The sequence below is a fragment of the Octopus sinensis genome, linkage group LG9, assembly GCF_006345805.1.
Source record: "Octopus sinensis linkage group LG9, ASM634580v1, whole genome shotgun sequence".
Classification (NCBI taxonomy): domain Eukaryota; kingdom Metazoa; phylum Mollusca; class Cephalopoda; order Octopoda; family Octopodidae; genus Octopus; species Octopus sinensis.
Genome location: NC_043005.1, coordinates 31,011,669 through 31,029,519, shown reverse-complemented (window position 1 = coordinate 31,029,519; position 17,851 = coordinate 31,011,669). Strand labels below are relative to the sequence as shown.

The window sequence follows — 17,851 nt, the reverse complement described above, 5'->3', positions numbered from 1 at the left end:
TTAATATAAAGATCCTCACCCAGGAAAAAAAAATTAAACCAGCCTGGGGTGTCAACAAGTGTGTGGAAAACGAATATGAAAACAAAAATACGCGCTGGCGACCATGGGGGTAGGGAAAGGGGACTTTCGGAAAATTCACAAGATGCGATTTTTCCGTCATTACTTCGGGTAAAATGGATATATTTTGATTTTTTTTTGTTACGGAATTCCACGTTTATGGTTACGGAGGATCCGATTCCGATAAAATTTTTAAAAATCGTATTTTCGAAATTTCATTTATGTTACCGCAGTTTTGTGAAATTTAGCTGCTATTTCTAGCAAGTGAACAGTCTGCTTGAAGGCCTGAGGGTACATATACTTTTTTTTTCTTGAAATATTGCAAATATTTTTATTTTTCAAAATAATCGTATTTCGCAAAAAAAAAATCTGAATAAAGTGAAAAATGAAGTGGTGGGTGGGGTTGAAATTTTGAAAATGTTTTTTCTTTGCGTTTTATCTACTTTGTTCGAAAAATATAAACTAAGTAAATAAATTATTTTTTATAAACAAAATAAGGTTAGGTTTAGAGTTAAAAAACTTTTAAAAAATTATTTACTTTGTTCGAAAAATATAAATAACCCATTTTTTTTATATGTATTCAGCGTTGAAATACAAACATGTATACGCGCAAGTCGTTGTAGGACCGACTACTTACGACTAGCTAGTGCGCACTGTTCGCTAGTAGTGCCGAGATAAAGTGCGTGCCTAACATGTTTGCATAAAAGCATGACAGTGCCAACTTCAATAAAATTAAAGACATAGCCAAACCAAAGTATCCTTAGAAAGAACCAGCTTTGCATGAAATACACCTGGACGTCAGGGAGAATTCTGCTATAAATACAGTTTTAGGTATCGTCAAGACATTTTACAAAGACAACGCAAATCAATAGAAAGTCGAAAGTAACAATCATGAGAATATGGGTGGTCCTGAAAAGGACCGTTATTCGCAGAGCAAACACTAAGTAGATTTACTTGCTGCTAGTGTACTTGGTGACAGCCTTGGTACCCTCAGAGACTGCGTGCTTGGCCAACTCACCAGGGAGGAGAAGACGGACAGCAGTCTGAACCTCACGGCTACTGATGGTTGAACGTTTGTTGTAGTGAGCCAAACGGCTAGATTCAGAGGCTATTCTTTCGAACAGATCGTTGACAAAACTGTTCATGATGGACATAGCTTTGCTGGAGATGCCAGTGTCGGGGTGGACTTGTTTCATTACTTTGTAGATGTAGATGGAATAACTTTCCTTCCTCTTCTTCTTTCGCTTCTTGTCGCCGGTAGGGCGAGAGGCCTTAGCCTTGGAAGCCTTCTTGGCTCCTTTCGAAGCAGTTGCTGGTGTTGGTGGCATAATGTCAGTTACATACGGTCAAACTGCTTGCCTACTCTATTTATAATTGACAAGTAGGCTCAGCGGAGCAACTAGCTGACATTGCGCGCCTTTCAATTTCATTGGTGGATTTTGACAGCAGCCTAATCACGTGACATGAGACCGCGCTCGTTTTCGCTCAGCAGCTTGTGACTGCTGGAGCCTCCTAACTTGTATTTAAAGGCAAAAGAAGCTCAAAAAAATATTATTTGGTGTATTTTGCTGAAAGCTTCTGTCAATCTTTGAATATGTCTGGACGTGGTAAAGGAGGTAAAGTAAAGGGAAAGAGCAAGACCCGCTCATCCCGCGCCGGGCTTCAGTTCCCCGTCGGTCGTATCCACCGTCTTCTCCGTAAGGGAAACTATGCTCAACGTGTTGGTGCCGGAGCCCCAGTCTACTTGGCCGCTGTGATGGAATATTTGGCTGCTGAGGTGTTGGAATTGGCAGGAAATGCTGCCAGAGACAACAAGAAATCGAGAATTATTCCCCGTCACTTGCAGTTGGCCATCCGTAACGACGAAGAATTGAACAAACTTTTGTCTGGAGTGACCATCGCCCAGGGTGGTGTTCTTCCCAACATCCAAGCTGTCCTTCTCCCCAAGAAGACTCAGAAGGCAGCCAAGTAAATTACTTAATACTGAGGCATTTGTGCTTTATCGTATCAACGGTCCTTTTCAGGGCCTCTCACACTTTGCGTGTTGTTTTCTTTCGGCTTCTTGTTTGCGATTTTTGTCTTAAATCCTTTTTAATTCATCTCCCCAATTAAGTTTTAAAGCTTTTTTCCCCTCCAAATTTATATTGTCCACCTCAATCTACCCTTCCCCCTAACTTTCCAAGTGTCACTCCTGCGTTTTCGATACTTTTTTTTTCCTTCGGATTCATTTTAGAAGATGGGTTCCGGTGTAGAGAGATAAGGTATAAGTAAATAAATGAGAAAGTTTAAAATTTGAAATTGAGGCAAACTAGTGAGGTGCAAATCCTTTGTTTTTTGTCTATTTAATTTCAATTTGCATATGTTCGACAACCCGCAGCGACGAAGGAGCGGGTTGTAAATTTTAAGATATTGGAAAACTACAGTGAGAAATAACGAGGAAGGTATCAGGTGGTCGTGCGATGTGCGCTAGAGACCCTTTTTTTTTTTTTTATTATACCGAAAAGGCTGCTCACTGCTTCTTTTTAAAATCATAAAACTGCCTTAAATCATTTCCAGTCAAAACAAACTCCGCTGAATTATTACAGCTGCCTCCTGCTGCTGTTTTCTTCTCGAGATGAATAATGGAAGGCTCGCCCCCTCAACGAGTTCCTAACGTAACACCGCGTTGCTGGAGTGAATGTTGTTTGTTGCGCAACTGAAAAACCCTGCCTGTTATGAGAATAAATCAACAACCTCCTTTTATAGCATCACTAGTAAAATTATTGTTAAAATAATAGCCATTTTGTAGACTTTAGGCGGAATTCTGGTTTAAGCAAGACCATTAATAAAAAAGATCGGTAAAATAAAAGAGTAACACTCGCACGATTTTCACTAAAAAAAACAAAAAAAGAAATCGGATTTTTTGCGTGGAATCAAGTATCCTGACCTCCTAATATGCTGCAAATCCCATATTTTGGTCCGCAAGTGGGGGGGATCCCCACCCCCACCCGGAATTTTCACTAAAGAAAAAACAAAACTCAGATTTTTTGCGTGGAATCAAGTACCCTGACCTCGTAATATGCTGTAAATCCCATATTTTGGTTCGGAAGGGACGCCCCCCCCCCGAATTTTCACTAAGGAAAAATATTTTTTCTAAAATTCGGATTTTTTGTGTTGAATCAAGTACTCTGACCTCCTTACCCTAATGTGTTGCAAATCCCTTATTTTGGTTTGTAAAAGGGGGTGGCGAATTGGATTTTTTTTTTTTCGTTGAATGAATTCCCTTGACAAGCTAACATAACCCATCCCAACAAGGTAGAAAACCCTTTTTGCGGTTCGAAAAATGGAGTGGGGTGAGGTGGAAAGCCTCGGATGTTTCACCCACTCCCAACATTTTACAGAAATAAAATTTCCTGGGTGTGAATTACATGGTTCGTTATTAAATATATATAGAAATTGTGTATAATTGGTGTATTCGTGTCTGTGTGCGCGCGCACAACAATTTCAATGATTTATACGAATAAACAGAAAGTACAGAAATATATGTTCTACATACCTGTTATATATGTCCTTCATTTTCGCATCCGTGAAGTTATTGAGGATGACGGAAAAGCTATTTGATGCACCCACTAAAAGATTTAGGAATGGGACTAATGCAAATTCACACCTCCCCTTCAGAAATGTATTTTTCTGAAAAAGTTTATTCTGACATATAAAACCTAGGACTCTAAATAAACTTTTTCAGAAAAATGCATTTTTTCTAGGAGAGGTGCAGATCTACATTAGCACCCCTGGAATTGCAATTAAGCAATTACGACAGGTCAGCAAATGTCGCGTTCTAATTTTTGTTTCTGATCTCTCTCAACATTCTCTCTGTCCCCTCTCTTTCTCAAAGTTTTACAGCTTCATGCCAGCGTTTTAAGAAAAAACAAAAACAAAAGTTACCAAAATAAACAATCAATGCATTTAAACATAACACAACGTCCGAAAACAAAATAAGGGATTTGCAGCATATTAGGGTAAGGAGGTCTGAGTACTTGATTCAACGCAAAAAATCCGAATTTAAAAAAAAAAATTTTTCCTTAGTGAAAATTCCCGGGGGGGAGGGGGCTGCCCTCCCTTACTAACCAAAATATGGGATTTACAGCATATTACGAGGTCAGGGTACTTGATTCCACGCAAAAAATCCGATTTTTTTTTTTTAGTGAAAATCGTGCGGGTGTTACTCTGTAATTTTACCAAAAGGGTAAAGATCTAAAGGCCATTTAGTTGTTACTTGTATTGCACATCTTACGACTACCCGATACCTTCCTAACAATAATGCTGGCGCGGGCAGCATCATTGTAATTCTTCTCAGAAATGTTCTTTACGGTGATATGACTACATAGGATGTCCGAAGGACCGCCTTACTAGAAATAGCCTACTATCTAAGACCCCTACCGTGTGTGGGTTGGAAAGATTCCGAGACAATTTTCTAAATGTAAAAACTGAAAATATACCGAATCTTAGATTCAACAAATTTAGAAAATTTAATATAGGTAGCTGGTGTTTTTCGACAATTCCATGTTAAAGAACCTCACAATGAACAGAATAACATGTAACGAGGTTCAGTCCCACTGTCTAACAGCCTCGAACCGACCAAAGCCTTGAGTGGATTTGGTAGACGGAAACTGTAAGAAGCCCGCCGTATGTATGTTTGTAACATCGCTTGACAATATCTATGCTGGTGTTTACGTCCCCATAACCAGCAGTTCGGCTAGAGACCGATAAAAACTAGGCTTACAAAGAATAAGTCCTGGGGTCGATTTCCTCGACTAAAGGCGGTGCTCCAGTATGGTCCACGAATCCATCATAGCCAATCTATATTAAACTTATATAATACAGCTAAAGAAAAGGGTAAACAAAAACGTATAGCATATCAAATGATCGAAAGAGAATACTTAGGATATAATATAGGGGCCCTAAAAAGATGCTGACAAAGCAACGACTTAAGATCTCTCGCCACGGATACGACGGGCAAGCTGGATGTCCTTGGGCATGATGGTCACTCTCTTAGCGTGGATAGCACACAAGTTGGTATCTTCGAAAAGACCAACCAAGTAAGCTTCGCTAGCTTCTTGAAGAGCCATCACAGCAGAACTCTGGAAACGAAGATCGGTCTTGAAGTCCTGAGCGATTTCACGAACAAGTCTCTGGAAAGGTATTTTCACACCGCCAGTAGCTGGGGCACTTTTCCTGGTTGCCTCGGTAGCCAGTTGCTTACGTGGAGCCTTTCCACCGGTGGATTTACGAGCAGTTTGCTTAGTACGAGCCATCTCGATATGTCAGCGAACGAAAATTAGTGAGAAATGGTCACAGTTTATACAGTGTGACCGTTAGAGAAAGAAAGATTGGGCGGGAAGATAGCTTCTTTAGATTTAGAAAACGACAGCTACCCCACCCCTGTTTTCATTGTAATTGTTAGTTGTCATCTGACATCTGTGTAACTGTGTAAACTCAACCCGTGCTTGACGTTGAATTGTTACTAGTGCTCTTGTAACAATTTTTGCCCGTAAGGGTGGCCAAAATAATGGCTAGCCCAGAGAGGAAGACAATGGTCGGAATGGAAGAAATCCGAAACCTAAGATTGTCGTCGAACTCGGAGGAGGATATACAAAATAAACAGAAAAAGCCGATAGCAAGGAGAAGTATAGAGGCACCTAGTCTTGAGGTGGGTGGCGCGAGAAAGAACTAAATTTTGCAACAGCAGCTAGCGGGCAAAGAAGAAATATAAATCTAGAAAATCTGGATGAGTTAAAGCAAAATATTACGAGAGTTGTCTCGAAGCCAATGTGGAGCAATCCAAGGAGTCACAAGAGAGCGTTGAACGAAAAACAGTAATTTTCAAAACGTTCAACATTAAGGAGAAAACGATCGGATTCACAAAAGAGGATCATATCGAGAAATGTCTAAATCCCATAAGGGATAAAGTAAAATTTATAACGACAGGAAAGAGGTTTGCCACGGTTGAGGTGAGGTTTAGCACGGAGGAGGAAGCGAGGTTCCATTCGGTGGAACCATTAAAGACGGACGAGGTACTGCTTCTGCCCTTATATATGGGCAGGAGGACCTCGAAAAATACTATAACGAAGGTGCCGCCTGAGATGGAGTCTGAGAAGCTGGTAGCGGCTGTGACTTTGGGCCTCGAGGCAAAAATCAACATCATCGATGCAGTGGTGGACTAGACGAAATTCTGGGTCGACCAAAAAGTAATGATTACATTACAGGCCGAACCAGCTATATTGGAAGAAATCGCAGAAATAATAGAAATTGGCGACAACCGTCTACCAGTAGGTGCTTCCTATGCGGCAAAAAGGGACACCTCAGGAAAAATTGCGAGCCGGCAGAGAAGGGGAGAACGGTCGAACCTCCAGCCTCTGCAGTACCAGTGACGGCAGAACCAGCAACATCAATACCAGAGGAGAAAGAAGGGGAGGGATGGATAGCAGCAACAACAAAAAGAAAACATAGGAACCTCTCCCCGGAAAAAGGAAGAAACGAAGGAAAAAAGCGAGAGATCAAGAAGGCAAAAAAGATAAGTCATGTAGAAAAGGATCCGGTTACTGGAAACTCAATATGTCCCTTTTGGCGATTGAGGAGTACAGAAGCCGGATTACGTTACTAATTCAGAGGGCGTTAACCGGTTCCATTCTTAACAACAAATGGTGGTTAGCGCTCAAAAGAGCCATAAAATACGAGTCCATTAGATATAGCATAGGACTAGCAAATAAAAGGCGTAAGAAAGAAGAGGGGCTAGTTAAGACCCTAGAGGAAGCCCTTAGATCTGGCGACGGGACTCAGGTGAGGGCGAAGAGACTGGAATTAAACCAGCACCTCGAAGCCAAGCACATGGGTTGTATCGTAAGAGCTAGGGTTCGCGCAATGGGGTGCGAGGGAATTAAGGCCGCCGGATGGGCACGAGTTGTGAAGGCTCAACGCGGAAACGATTCCACAATTAAGTCTGTGACGAACGAGAAGGGCGATGTGGTAAACGAACCCGAGGAGATGTATCGGACTTTTCAGGAGCACTTCGCCCAGCTTTTCGGGGGCGAAGGTGGACCGGATAAGGGGGTGGACCTTACGGGCTTCCTCGCCGGGCTGCCGCGCCTCTCGAGGCGGGATGCGGAGAGCTGTGAAGGGTCAATCACGCCTGAGGAGGTGACTGAGGCCATAGCCGACTGCGGCAGAGGTAAGGCGCCGGGACTCGATGGTTTACCCTACGAAATATATAAAAGTATGCCAGAATTGTTCGGGCCAATACTGGCCAGCGTTTTCGCGAACTGGAATCAGAATGGGAGGATTCCCAGGTCTGCATGCCGGGGAGTGGTGACGCTGATCAGGAAGACCCGGGCAAGGGGGATAGAATAGATCACTTTAGGCCCATCACCCTGCTGAACGCAGAGGTGAAGATTTTGGCCAAGGTGTTAGCGAAAAGGTTGACGCATGTCGCGGATGGTCTGATCGGGGAGGCACAAACTTGTGCAGTCCCCAGAAGAACTATTCAGGATAATCTTCACCTTATACGTTACACCGTAGAAGGGTTCAGGAATAACTCTGGCAAGGATGGGGCACTGGTCCATTTAGACCAGAGTAAAGCTTTCGATAGGGTGAACCATCGTTACTTGGTGTCTGTGCTCGCACAGTTCGGGCTGGGTATTGGTTTCCTCGGGTGGATTATACAGTTGTTCCAGTGGCGGCTCTGGTGAGCAACACAAAAAGTGCAAAGCCGCAGTTCAAAGGACAACCCATACCCTGAAGACCCAGTGGTGGAGACACAAATCTCGTGAAATCCAGCAGCTAGCAGATGTAAACGACACCAGAGGGTTCTTCAAAGCCACGAAAGAAATATACGGACCTTCCACACATGGACAGGCTATCTGAAGAGTAAAGACGGACCGACTATCCTGAAAAGCAACACCGAAATAGGAGACCTCCTCAATCACAAGGCTACCATCGACAAAAGCATACTTGACATGATTCCTAAAGAGGCCAAAGATTACTCTCTCGCTCGAATTCCATCCCTCGAAGAGGTCAAAATTGCTATCACAGCGATGAAGAACAACAAAGCCGCGGGTCCTGATGGAATCCCAGCTGAGGTCTACAAAGTGGGAGGTGATTTTGTCCAACACCAGCTCCACCAACTCTTGGTCAAAATCTGAACAAATGAAGTTGTACCATCCGACTTCAGGGATGCTAACATCATTACCATTTACAAACGAAAGGGCGATCGTTCTGAGTGTGGAAATTACCGGGGTAATTCCTTATTAGCAACTGCTGGGAAGATTCTTGCACGCATCCTGAACAACCGCCTCAAAACGCTGTCAGAGAGGATCCTTCCTGAGACGCAGACCGGCTTTAGGCCATCACGAAGCACAACCGACATGATTTTCACACTGCGACAGTTACAAGAAAAATGTCGTGAACAACACCAACCGCTCTATTTGGCCTTTATCGACCTATCCAAAGCCTTTGATCGTGTCTTGCGAGAGCTCCTCTGAGATATTCTCGCCCAGTATGGATCCTCAAACTCCTCCACGACAATATGCACGCCAGAGTCCAGACCGACGGAGGCAGTTCTGAGCCCTTTAAAGTCACCTCCGGAGTGAATCAAGGCTGCGTGATAGCGCCAACTCTCTTTACCATCTTTATCGCGACAGTGTTGCACATCATACGAGATGACCTTCCACCTGGCATCGAGATCTCGTACAGAATGGACGGCAAGCTTTTCAACCTCGCTCGCCTCAAAAGTACGTCAAAGACAATGGCGCGAAGCTTGCTAGAGTTCCAATATGCCGACGACAACAGTGTAGCAGCTCACAGAGAGGATCACCTCTAACAGATCCTAAATGCTTTTCATCATGCATATACTAAACTTGGACTGAGCATCAACATCAAGAGGACTCACTTACTCTACCAACCTCCTCCCAATACCCGTGTTGACAACACGCCATCGATTCAACTCGAAGGAATTCCATTGGAAAATGTGAACCATTTCTGCTACCTTGGAAGCCATCTGTCCGCAAAGGTAGACCTCAGCGATGAAATCCAACACCGTCTGAAGTGTGCAGGAACAGCTTTCGGCAAGCTTCGAACAAGAGATTTTGCTGATCGGGACATCCGAACCGAAACCAAACTCATGGTGTACAGGGCAGTCATTATTCCAACCCTCCTTTACGCATCCGAAACCTGGACCCCGTATAGTCACCACCTGAAAACGCTCGAGAAATTTCACCCACGCTGTCTTCGGAAGATCCTTAACATCAACTGGGAAGACAGAAGAACAAACGTCAGCGTGCTACAAGAAGCAAAAATAACCAGCATCGAAGCCTATGTCATCAAAGGCCAACTAAGATGGAGCGGCCACGTGGTTAGAATGACTGACGAACGACTTCCCAAACAGATCTTCTACTCCCAACTCAAAGACGGCAAGCGTACAAAAGGAGGCCAGAAGAAACGCTACAAGGACTCCCTGAAAACGAACATCAAAAAGTGTGACATCGACTTCACTAACTTGGGAGGAAACGGCAAAAAACAGACCACTCTGGAAAACCACCATCCACGAGAGAACGGCGACTTTCGAGTCGAAAAGGTCTGCAGAGCTGGAGGAGAAAAGACGACGACGGAAGGAGCGCCAACAACAACCACGTGCGACTCTCCCTTCCGACACTAGATGTCCGCACTGCGACCGATCTTTTCAAGCAAGAATTGGTCTTATCGGTCACCTACAGACTTACCAGTAAATTTGCGCGAAGACCATCATCCTTGAGGGATTGTCATCACACTATACAGTTGTTCGACATCGACTCGATCGTTCGGGGGAACGCTCTACTTTCTAGGCCGTTCCGCATCAAACGGTCAGTTCGTCAAGGGTGTCCGCTCTCCCCACTTTTATACGTGATGGCTCTCGAGCCGTTACTGCGAAAGAAGAGCGTCATCCCGACGAATCCAGGAGGAGGAGGATCTGTTACAGTGTATGCGGACGACATCACCATCATCGTGATCAAGGTGGAACTCCTACAGAATGTAGGAGACAACATCAAGGAGTACGAGACGGTGACAGGAGCAAAAATCAACCGGGAAAAGTCAGTCGGCTTGCAACTCGGCACCTGGGTTGGCAAGTCGATGCCTTCGAATAGCATCGTGGGATGCTGGACGGAGGGCCCGGTTAAATTGCTAGGGATCTGGTTTGGTCCAGGTCTCCAGATAGAAAAGAACTGGTTTGAGGTCGCGAGCAAGGTGGCTCACGTGGTCAAGACTTGGTCTTGGCGGTGGCTATCCTTGAAAGGGAGGGCGGAGGTGGCCAATGTGTTCATGGCATCGGTCATCATATACCGCCTAACCGTCGTCCCTTGTCCGGATTCGTGGTTGAGCAAGATGGAGAGGCAAATCTTTCGCTTTTTGTGAGACGTTCTATTTGTTGTCAAAAGCCGTTAAAGGGTGGGTTAGAGATGCCTTGGCTGTTGATGCGCAAGCATGCACTGAGGTTGAGGCATCTTTGGCTTTACCTGGAAGGTGAACGGGTGTGGTCCCCGCTCGCAAAACAGATGTTCCCCAGCTTAGCCAGTTTTGGTGGTAGAGAAACCTGGTTCCGTCGCAGACTAAGATTAAGTATGTGGTATTCGGAGTGCCGTAGGGCTCTCTTACGCTTCCGCAGCTCGGGCAATGCCGGCGGCTTTGGTACCACTGCAGCGTTCTATAGCAGGTTGGTAGAGGCCGGAAATGATGATACCCTGGGAAGGACCCTGGGTCTCGATGGTAATCAGTTAGACAGCCTGTTCCAAAGGACATTCGGACCAGGGACACTGGATAATCTTCAGAAGTCCTTGGCCTGGCAATGTTACAGAGGAGCCTTACCCGTTCGAGATAAACTCACAAGGCATGGTCACAGAGGACCATCAGTCTGTTCAAGATGCGGGCGAGATGTGGAAACAATCCTGCACGCTATTGTTCAGTGTCCGGATATTTCGGACGTGTGGGCTTAGGCCGAACACCTATTGTCAGACGGAAGAAGAGTACAGCTGTCGTCTGAGTCAATCTTAAAAATTGACCCGCCTGGTTTCATGACGAACGAAGGTAAGCATTGCTTTCTCGTGATAGTAGCAGTTGCGAAAGGGGTTATATGGAAGACTAGAGTGAAATGTATAATGACAGACGCCATGATCTCTGGCACCGCCCTAACGAACTTTTTCAAGTTCCATCTGAAAAGAAAGGTGGGGCTGGAGAAAATGTGTCTGTCAGAGCGCGTATTCAAAAAAAGATGGATGCGTGTTGCACGGATGCTAGGAGTGAAAGGCCTTGCATGAACACGCCATGATCACTTACCAAAAGTTTCAGTTAAAATAACAGGGCTCATGGGGTCAGCTATCCTGTTCTTTTGACTTCATATGTCCCTTTTTGTTCGTTTGTTCTTGTAACTCATTCGATTTCATTGTAAATAATTCATTCGATTTCACTGTAGTTTACTTTATCTTCAACAAACACAGAGAAACCTTTTAAAACTTTAAAACCGTTTCTTATATTTATTCTTTTACTTGTTATTTGACTGCGGCCATGCCAGAGCACTACCTCAAAGAAATCGACCCCAAAACTTTCAATGTAAACCTGGTACTTATTCTATCGTCACCTTTTGCCGAACGGGGATGTAAACACCAATATCGGTTGCCAAGCGATGGTGGCGGGGAACAGACACACATATACGACGGGTTTCTATCAGTTTCCGTCAACCATATCCACTCAAGGTATATAGAAGACACTTGCCCAAGGTGCCAGAATCATGTGGTTGAAAAGCAAGCTTTTTACCTCACAGCCATGCCTGCTCCTATTTAAATTTAAAAGCTATGTTGAGGTTAAAGTTAACTTGGATATTTAAATAAATGTTAATTTCTAAAACGTTTCGTTAGTAGCCTAAGATTTTCTCTTTCGGAGCGGGATATGATTTGCTTTGAAGAATCAGTTGTTAGAGGAAATTTTTCTTTAGATGAGTTGATTTTGACTGCTATTTCTAGCAGGTTCAGTGGACAGTAGACTTAATTATAATGAAAACTACGTGTACATTTTATACGCAAATAATATTCAACTTGACAAAAGAAGCTGATAGTATGTAATGTATTATTTTTGAACACCTACACAAAATTTAAATTGCTTCCAAATCAAGTCCACTGAATCGGGTTTCCATTAATTACATGCATATAAAGAAAAAACATTCCCTTGTAACAACAGATTCTGCAAAGCTAATAATGTCCCGCCCCGAAAGAGAAAATCCTTGGCTACTAACGAAACTAGAAAATAAACATTTAGATATCTAAGTTCACTTTCAACTTAATTAACACAGTTTTTGAATACGACCGTTTCCGCAAATTCAATTTATAGAAGACATCTATTCAACTTTTCCGCGCATTTTGGTCACTGGTGCATCCTATCTTAACGTCAATCTATCTACTCCATTTACCTAAACGTGAAAGCTAAATCTAAACAAATTAATGGAAATTAAACCACTTATCGCATGAAATTTAAGTCAAGAGATAACTTTACATAAGATATAGTGGCCCTAAAAAGGGCGGTTTCTTGTTGAAAATCAGTTCATTTACTTAGCTGGCTTGTTGGCCTTCTTGGGGAGAAGGACACCACCCTGGGCGATGGTCACTCCAGACAAAAGTTTGTTCAATTCTTCGTCGTTACGGATGGCCAACTGCAAGTGACGGGGAATAATTCTTGATTTCTTGTTGTCTCTGGCAGCATTTCCTGCCAATTCCAACACCTCAGCAGCCAAATATTCCATTACAGCAGCAAGGTAGACTGGGGCCCCGGCACCAATACGTTCACCATCCTTTACGGAGAAGACGGTGGATACGGCTGACGGGGAACTGAAGCCCGGCACGGGATGAGCGGGTCTTGCTCTTTCCCTTTACTTTACCTCCTTTACCACGGCCAGACATTATTCAAATTGGTTGTAGATTATGCAGCGAACAGCAAATTTAGCTGGTTATATTTACTTTACCTTTAAATAAGCTTTAGTCGGCTCCATGACGCAGTAGTTGCTAATTAGGCATCCATGTCACTTGACTTTTAAATTTTAACCAATGAAATCACAAGGCGCCAGATTAAAATAATCGTCATCTGTTGCATCAACTTGTAGCCCCGGAGGAAATGGTAAACAAAAGCAAGTGAAAGGAATTCAAATCTCAAAATTTACCAGTTGCTCATAAATTTTACACCCAAACTATCAAGAGTTTAAAATGCAGCCATTAGTTACATCGTTTTAAGTCGACTTAGCCTACCAGTCGGCTACTGTGGATCCTATATCCAAAAATTAATAGCTTGTTAGAAATATCATTTTTTTTTTCACAAGGCCTGAAATTTTGTAGGAAGGGGGCTCGTCGATCGCATCGACCTCGGTTGAGTTCAAAACGTTAAGATGGATAAAATGTTGCTAATTATTTCGCCTGGTGTGCTAACGTGTGATTTTTGTCTCTCTATACTGTTACAAAACAAAATTTTGCATATACTGTATATGAGCCGTAATGGTGTTATCAGGAAATTCTATTTAAGAGAATACTGCAATATCTGATTGCAGTAAAATTGATGAGGTTGTTGCAAACCTCAAAGATCGGTTAATATAAAGATCCTCACACAGGAAAAAAAAAATTAAACCAGCCTGGGGTGTTAACAAGTGTGTGGAAAACGAACATGAAAACAAAAATACGCGCTGACGACCCTGGGGGTAGGGAAAGGGGAATTTCGGAAAATTCACAAGATGCGATTTTTCCGTCATTACTTCGGGTAAAATGGATATATTTTGATTTTTTTTTGTTACGGAATTCCACGTTTTTGGTTACGGAGGAAATTTTCAAAAATCTCATTTTTGAAATTTCATTTATGTTACCGCAGTTTTGTGAAATTTAGCTGTTATTTCTAGCAAGTGAACAGTCTGCTTGAAGGCCTGAGGGCATATATACTTTTTTTTTCTTGAAATATTGCAAATATTTTTTTTTTCAAAATAATCGTATTTCGCAAAAACAAAAATCCGAATAAAGTGAAAAATGAAGTGTGGGTGGGGTTGAAATTTTGAAAATGTTTTTTCTTTGCGTTTTATCTACATATAAACTAAGTAAATAAATTATTTTTTATAAACAAACTAAGGTTAGGTTTAGAGTTAAAAAACCTTTTAAAAAATTATTTACTTTGTTCGAAAAATATAAATAACCCATTTTCTTTGATATGTATTCAGCGTTGAAATACAAACATGTATACGCACAAGTCGTTGTAGGACCGACTAGCTAGTGCGCACTGTTCGCTAGTAGTGCCGAGATAAAGTGCGTGCCTAACATTTTTGCATAAAAGCATGAGTGCCAACTTCAATAAAATTAAAGACATAGCCAAACCAAAGTATCCTTAAAAAGAACCAGCTTTGCATGAAATACACCTGAACGTCAGGGAGAATTCTGCTATAAATACAGTTTTAGGTATCGTCAAGACATTTTACAAAGACAACGCAAATCAATAGAAAGTCGAAAGTAACAATCATGAGAATATGGGTGGTCCTGAAAAGGACCGTTATTCGCAGAGCAAACACTAAGTAGATTTACTTGCTGCTAGTGTACTTGGTGACAGCCTTGGTACCCTCAGAGACTGCGTGCTTGGCCAACTCACCAGGGAGGAGAAGACGGACAGCAGTCTGAACCTCACGGCTACTGATGGTTGAACGTTTGTTGTAGTGAGCCAAACGGCTAGATTCAGAGGCTATTCTTTCGAACAGATCGTTGACAAAACTGTTCATGATGGACATAGCTTTGCTGGAGATGCCAGTGTCGGGGTGGACTTGTTTCATTACTTTGTAGATGTAGATGGAATAACTTTCCTTCCTCTTCTTCTTTCGCTTCTTGTCGCCGGTAGGGCGAGAGGCCTTAGCCTTGGAAGCCTTCTTGGCTCCTTTCGAAGCAGTTGCTGGTGCTGGTGGCATAATGTCAGTTACGTACTGTCCAACTGCTTGCCTACTCTATTTATAAGGGACAAGTAGGCTCAGCGGAGCAACTAGCTGACACTGCGCGCCTTTCAATTTCATTGGTGGATTTTGACAGCAGCCTAATCACGTGACATGAGACCGCGCTCGTTTTCGCTTAGCAGCTTGTGACTGCTGGAGCCTCCTAACTTGTACTTAAAGGCAAAAGAAACTCAAAAAAGTATTATTTGGAGTATTTTGTGAAAGCTACTGTCAATCTTTGAATATGTCTGGACGTGGTAAAGGAGGTAAAGTAAAGGGAAAGAGCAAGACCCGCTCATCCCGCGCCGGGCTTCAGTTCCCCGTCGGTCGTATCCATCGTCTTCTCCGTAAGGGAAACTATGCTCAACGTGTTGGTGCCGGAGCCCCAGTCTACTTGGCCGCTGTGATGGAATATTTGGCTGCTGAGGTGTTGGAATTGGCAGGAAATGCTGCCAGAGACAACAAGAAATCGAGAATTATTCCCCGTCACTTGCAGTTGGCCATCCGTAACGACGAAGAATTGAACAAACTTTTGTCTGGAGTGACCATCGCCCAGGGTGGTGTTCTTCCCAACATCCAAGCTGTCCTTCTCCCCAAGAAGACTCAGAAGGCAGCCAAGTAAATTACTTATTACTGAAGCATTTGTGCTTTATCGTATCAACGGTCCTTTTCAGGGCCTCTCACACTTTGCGTATTGTTTTCTTTCGACTTCTTGTTTGCGATTTTTTTCTTTTAAATCCTTTCTAATTCATCTCCCCAATTAAGTTTTAAAGCTTTTTATATTGTCCACCTCAATCTACCCTTCCCCTAAGTTTTCAAGTGTCACTCCTACGTTTTCAATGCTTTTTTTTTTCCTTCGGATTCATTTTAGAAGATGGGTTCCGTGTAGATAGATAAGGTATAAGTAAATAAATGAGAAAATTTGAAATTGAGGCAAACTGGTGAGATACAAATCCTTTGTTTTTTGTCTATTTAATTTCAATTTGCGTGTTCGACAACCCGCAGCGACGAAGGAGCGGGTTGTAAATTTTAAGATATTGGAAAACTACAGTGAGAAATAACGAGGAAGGTATCAGGTGGTCGTGCGATGTGCTAGAGACCCTATTTTATTTTTTTATACCGAAAAGGCTGTGCACTGCTGTTTAAAATCATAAAACTGCCTTAAATCATTTCCAGTCAAAACAAACTCCGCTGAATTATTACAGCTGCCTCCTGCTGCTGTTTTCTTCCCGAGATGAATACTAGAAGGCTCGCCCCCTCAACGAGTTCCTAACGTAACACCGCGTTGCTGGAGTGAACGACGTTTGTTGCGCAACTGAAAAACCCTGCCTGTTATGAGAATAAATCAACCTCCTATTATAGCATCACTAGTAAAGTTATTGTGCTTTATCGTATCAACGGTCCTTTTCAGGACCTCTCACACTTTGCGTATTGTTTTCTTTCGACTTCTTGTTTGCGCGTCTCTAGTAGACCTTTCCGTCGATTTCCGTAAAAAAACTTCTTTTTTTTTTTACATACGGGCTTGCGGGAACTTTTGAAGTAATGAGAGCGAAAGAGACTAAGAGAAAGCGATTTTATGACGAGGGAGGTTCTTTTGAAGTTACCGTCCAGGGGAAGCGTTGATGTACATCTGTGTGTGTTTGATGGGGTGTGGGAGACAGACTGTAAGTTGTGTAAGTGAAGTGCTTCTGTTAGTGTGTGTGAAAGAGAGAGATAACTGAAATTTTTTACTCGGTGTGTGTGTATGTATCTATGTATGTGTGTGTATATGTATGTATGGCCGATTCAGTGTTTACATTATTTCGAGTTAAAACGAAAGATTACCTTTGCTGTTTATGTAACGGTCTGCTATGTAGAAAATAGTGAGGTTGACTCACTGGAATAATGACTGATCGAAGATATAGACAAACTTTTTTTTATTTAATCGTTATACATGCCTTGTCGACTGCTACTGTGCAGCCTTAATGTCTGTTGATGTGACGATGGTGAAATGGTAAGAAAAAGACGGGAGAATTATAAAATGAGGAGATATTCTTCTCAATAGATATTCTCGGCCATACATACACACACACATACATACACACACATATACATACATACATACACACACACATACATACATATACACATACACCGAGTAAAAAATTTCAGTTATCTCTCTTTCACACATTACTCTCTCTGTCTCTTCACACACACTAACAGAAGCACTTCACTTACACAACATACTGTCTGTCTCCCACACCCCATCAAACACACACACATGTACATCAATGCTTCCCCTGAACGGTAACTTCAAAAGAACTTCCCTCGTCATACAATCGCTTTCTCTTAGTCTCTTTCGCTCTCATTACTTCAAAAGTTCCCGCAAGCCCATATGTAAAAAAAAAAAGAAGTTTTTTACGGAAATCGACGGAAAGGTCTACTAGAGACGAAAGATTGCCCGATTGTCTTTTAAATCCCTTCTAATTCATCTCCCCGATTAAGTTTTAAAGCTCCCTCCCCCCCAAAAAATAAATTTATATTGTCCACCTCAATCTACCCTTCCCCTAAGATTTCAAGTGTCACTCCTACGTTTTCGATACTTTTTTTTTCCTTCGGATTCATTTTAGAAGATGGGTTCCGTGTAGAGAGATAGGGTATGAGTAAATAAATGAAAAAGTTTAAATTTGAAATTGAGGCAAATTAGTGAGATGCAAATCCTTTGTTTTTTGTCTATTTAATTTCAATTTGCATACGTTCGTCAACCCGCAGCGACGAAGGAGTGGGTTGTAACTTTTAAGATATTGGAAAACAATA

The 17,851-nt window shown here is 42.5% G+C and overlaps 5 protein-coding genes and 1 pseudogene across 5 annotated transcripts; 2 read left to right on the top strand and 4 right to left on the bottom strand.

Moving 5' to 3' along the window:
• Window positions 1–977: 977 nt before the first annotated feature.
• Window positions 978–1,385, bottom strand: LOC115215529 (histone H2B, gonadal-like). The gene has a single exon (XM_029784711.2). It carries the CDS (start codon window positions 1,383–1,385, stop codon window positions 1,008–1,010), a length of 378 nt encoding a protein of 125 aa, XP_029640571.1. The 3' UTR covers window positions 978–1,007.
• A 259-nt stretch (window positions 1,386–1,644) lies between these two features.
• LOC115215532 (histone H2A) lies at window positions 1,645–2,056 on the top strand. Its single transcript, XM_029784713.2, has one exon. The coding sequence runs from the start codon at window positions 1,652–1,654 to the stop codon at window positions 2,027–2,029; it is 378 nt and encodes a 125-aa protein (XP_029640573.1). The 5' UTR covers window positions 1,645–1,651; the 3' UTR covers window positions 2,030–2,056.
• A 2,968-nt stretch (window positions 2,057–5,024) lies between these two features.
• Window positions 5,025–5,351, bottom strand: LOC115215535 (histone H3.3-like). Its single transcript, XM_029784716.1, has one exon. The coding sequence runs from the start codon at window positions 5,349–5,351 to the stop codon at window positions 5,025–5,027; it is 327 nt and encodes a 108-aa protein (XP_029640576.1).
• A 7,307-nt stretch (window positions 5,352–12,658) lies between these two features.
• On the bottom strand, window positions 12,659–13,269 carry LOC115215534 (annotated as a pseudogene).
• A 1,363-nt stretch (window positions 13,270–14,632) lies between these two features.
• Window positions 14,633–15,036, bottom strand: LOC115215527 (histone H2B, gonadal-like). The gene has a single exon (XM_029784709.2). It carries the CDS (start codon window positions 15,032–15,034, stop codon window positions 14,657–14,659), a length of 378 nt encoding a protein of 125 aa, XP_029640569.1. The 5' UTR covers window positions 15,035–15,036; the 3' UTR covers window positions 14,633–14,656.
• Window positions 15,037–15,291: 255 nt separating this feature from the next.
• LOC115215536 (histone H2A) lies at window positions 15,292–15,708 on the top strand. Its single transcript, XM_029784717.2, has one exon. The coding sequence runs from the start codon at window positions 15,300–15,302 to the stop codon at window positions 15,675–15,677; it is 378 nt and encodes a 125-aa protein (XP_029640577.1). The 5' UTR covers window positions 15,292–15,299; the 3' UTR covers window positions 15,678–15,708.
• Window positions 15,709–17,851: the final 2,143 nt, after the last annotated feature.

Bases quoted from the DNA above. Each gene is read 5' to 3' on its own strand.
- LOC115215532 (XM_029784713.2), top strand. From the start codon at position 1,652: ATGTCTGGACGTGGTAAAGGAGGTAAAGTAAAGGGAAAGAGCAAGACC.
- LOC115215536 (XM_029784717.2), top strand. From the start codon at position 15,300: ATGTCTGGACGTGGTAAAGGAGGTAAAGTAAAGGGAAAGAGCAAGACC.
- LOC115215529 (XM_029784711.2), bottom strand. From the start codon at position 1,385: ATGCCACCAACACCAGCAACTGCTTCGAAAGGAGCCAAGAAGGCTTCC.
- LOC115215535 (XM_029784716.1), bottom strand. From the start codon at position 5,351: ATGGCTCGTACTAAGCAAACTGCTCGTAAATCCACCGGTGGAAAGGCT.
- LOC115215527 (XM_029784709.2), bottom strand. From the start codon at position 15,034: ATGCCACCAGCACCAGCAACTGCTTCGAAAGGAGCCAAGAAGGCTTCC.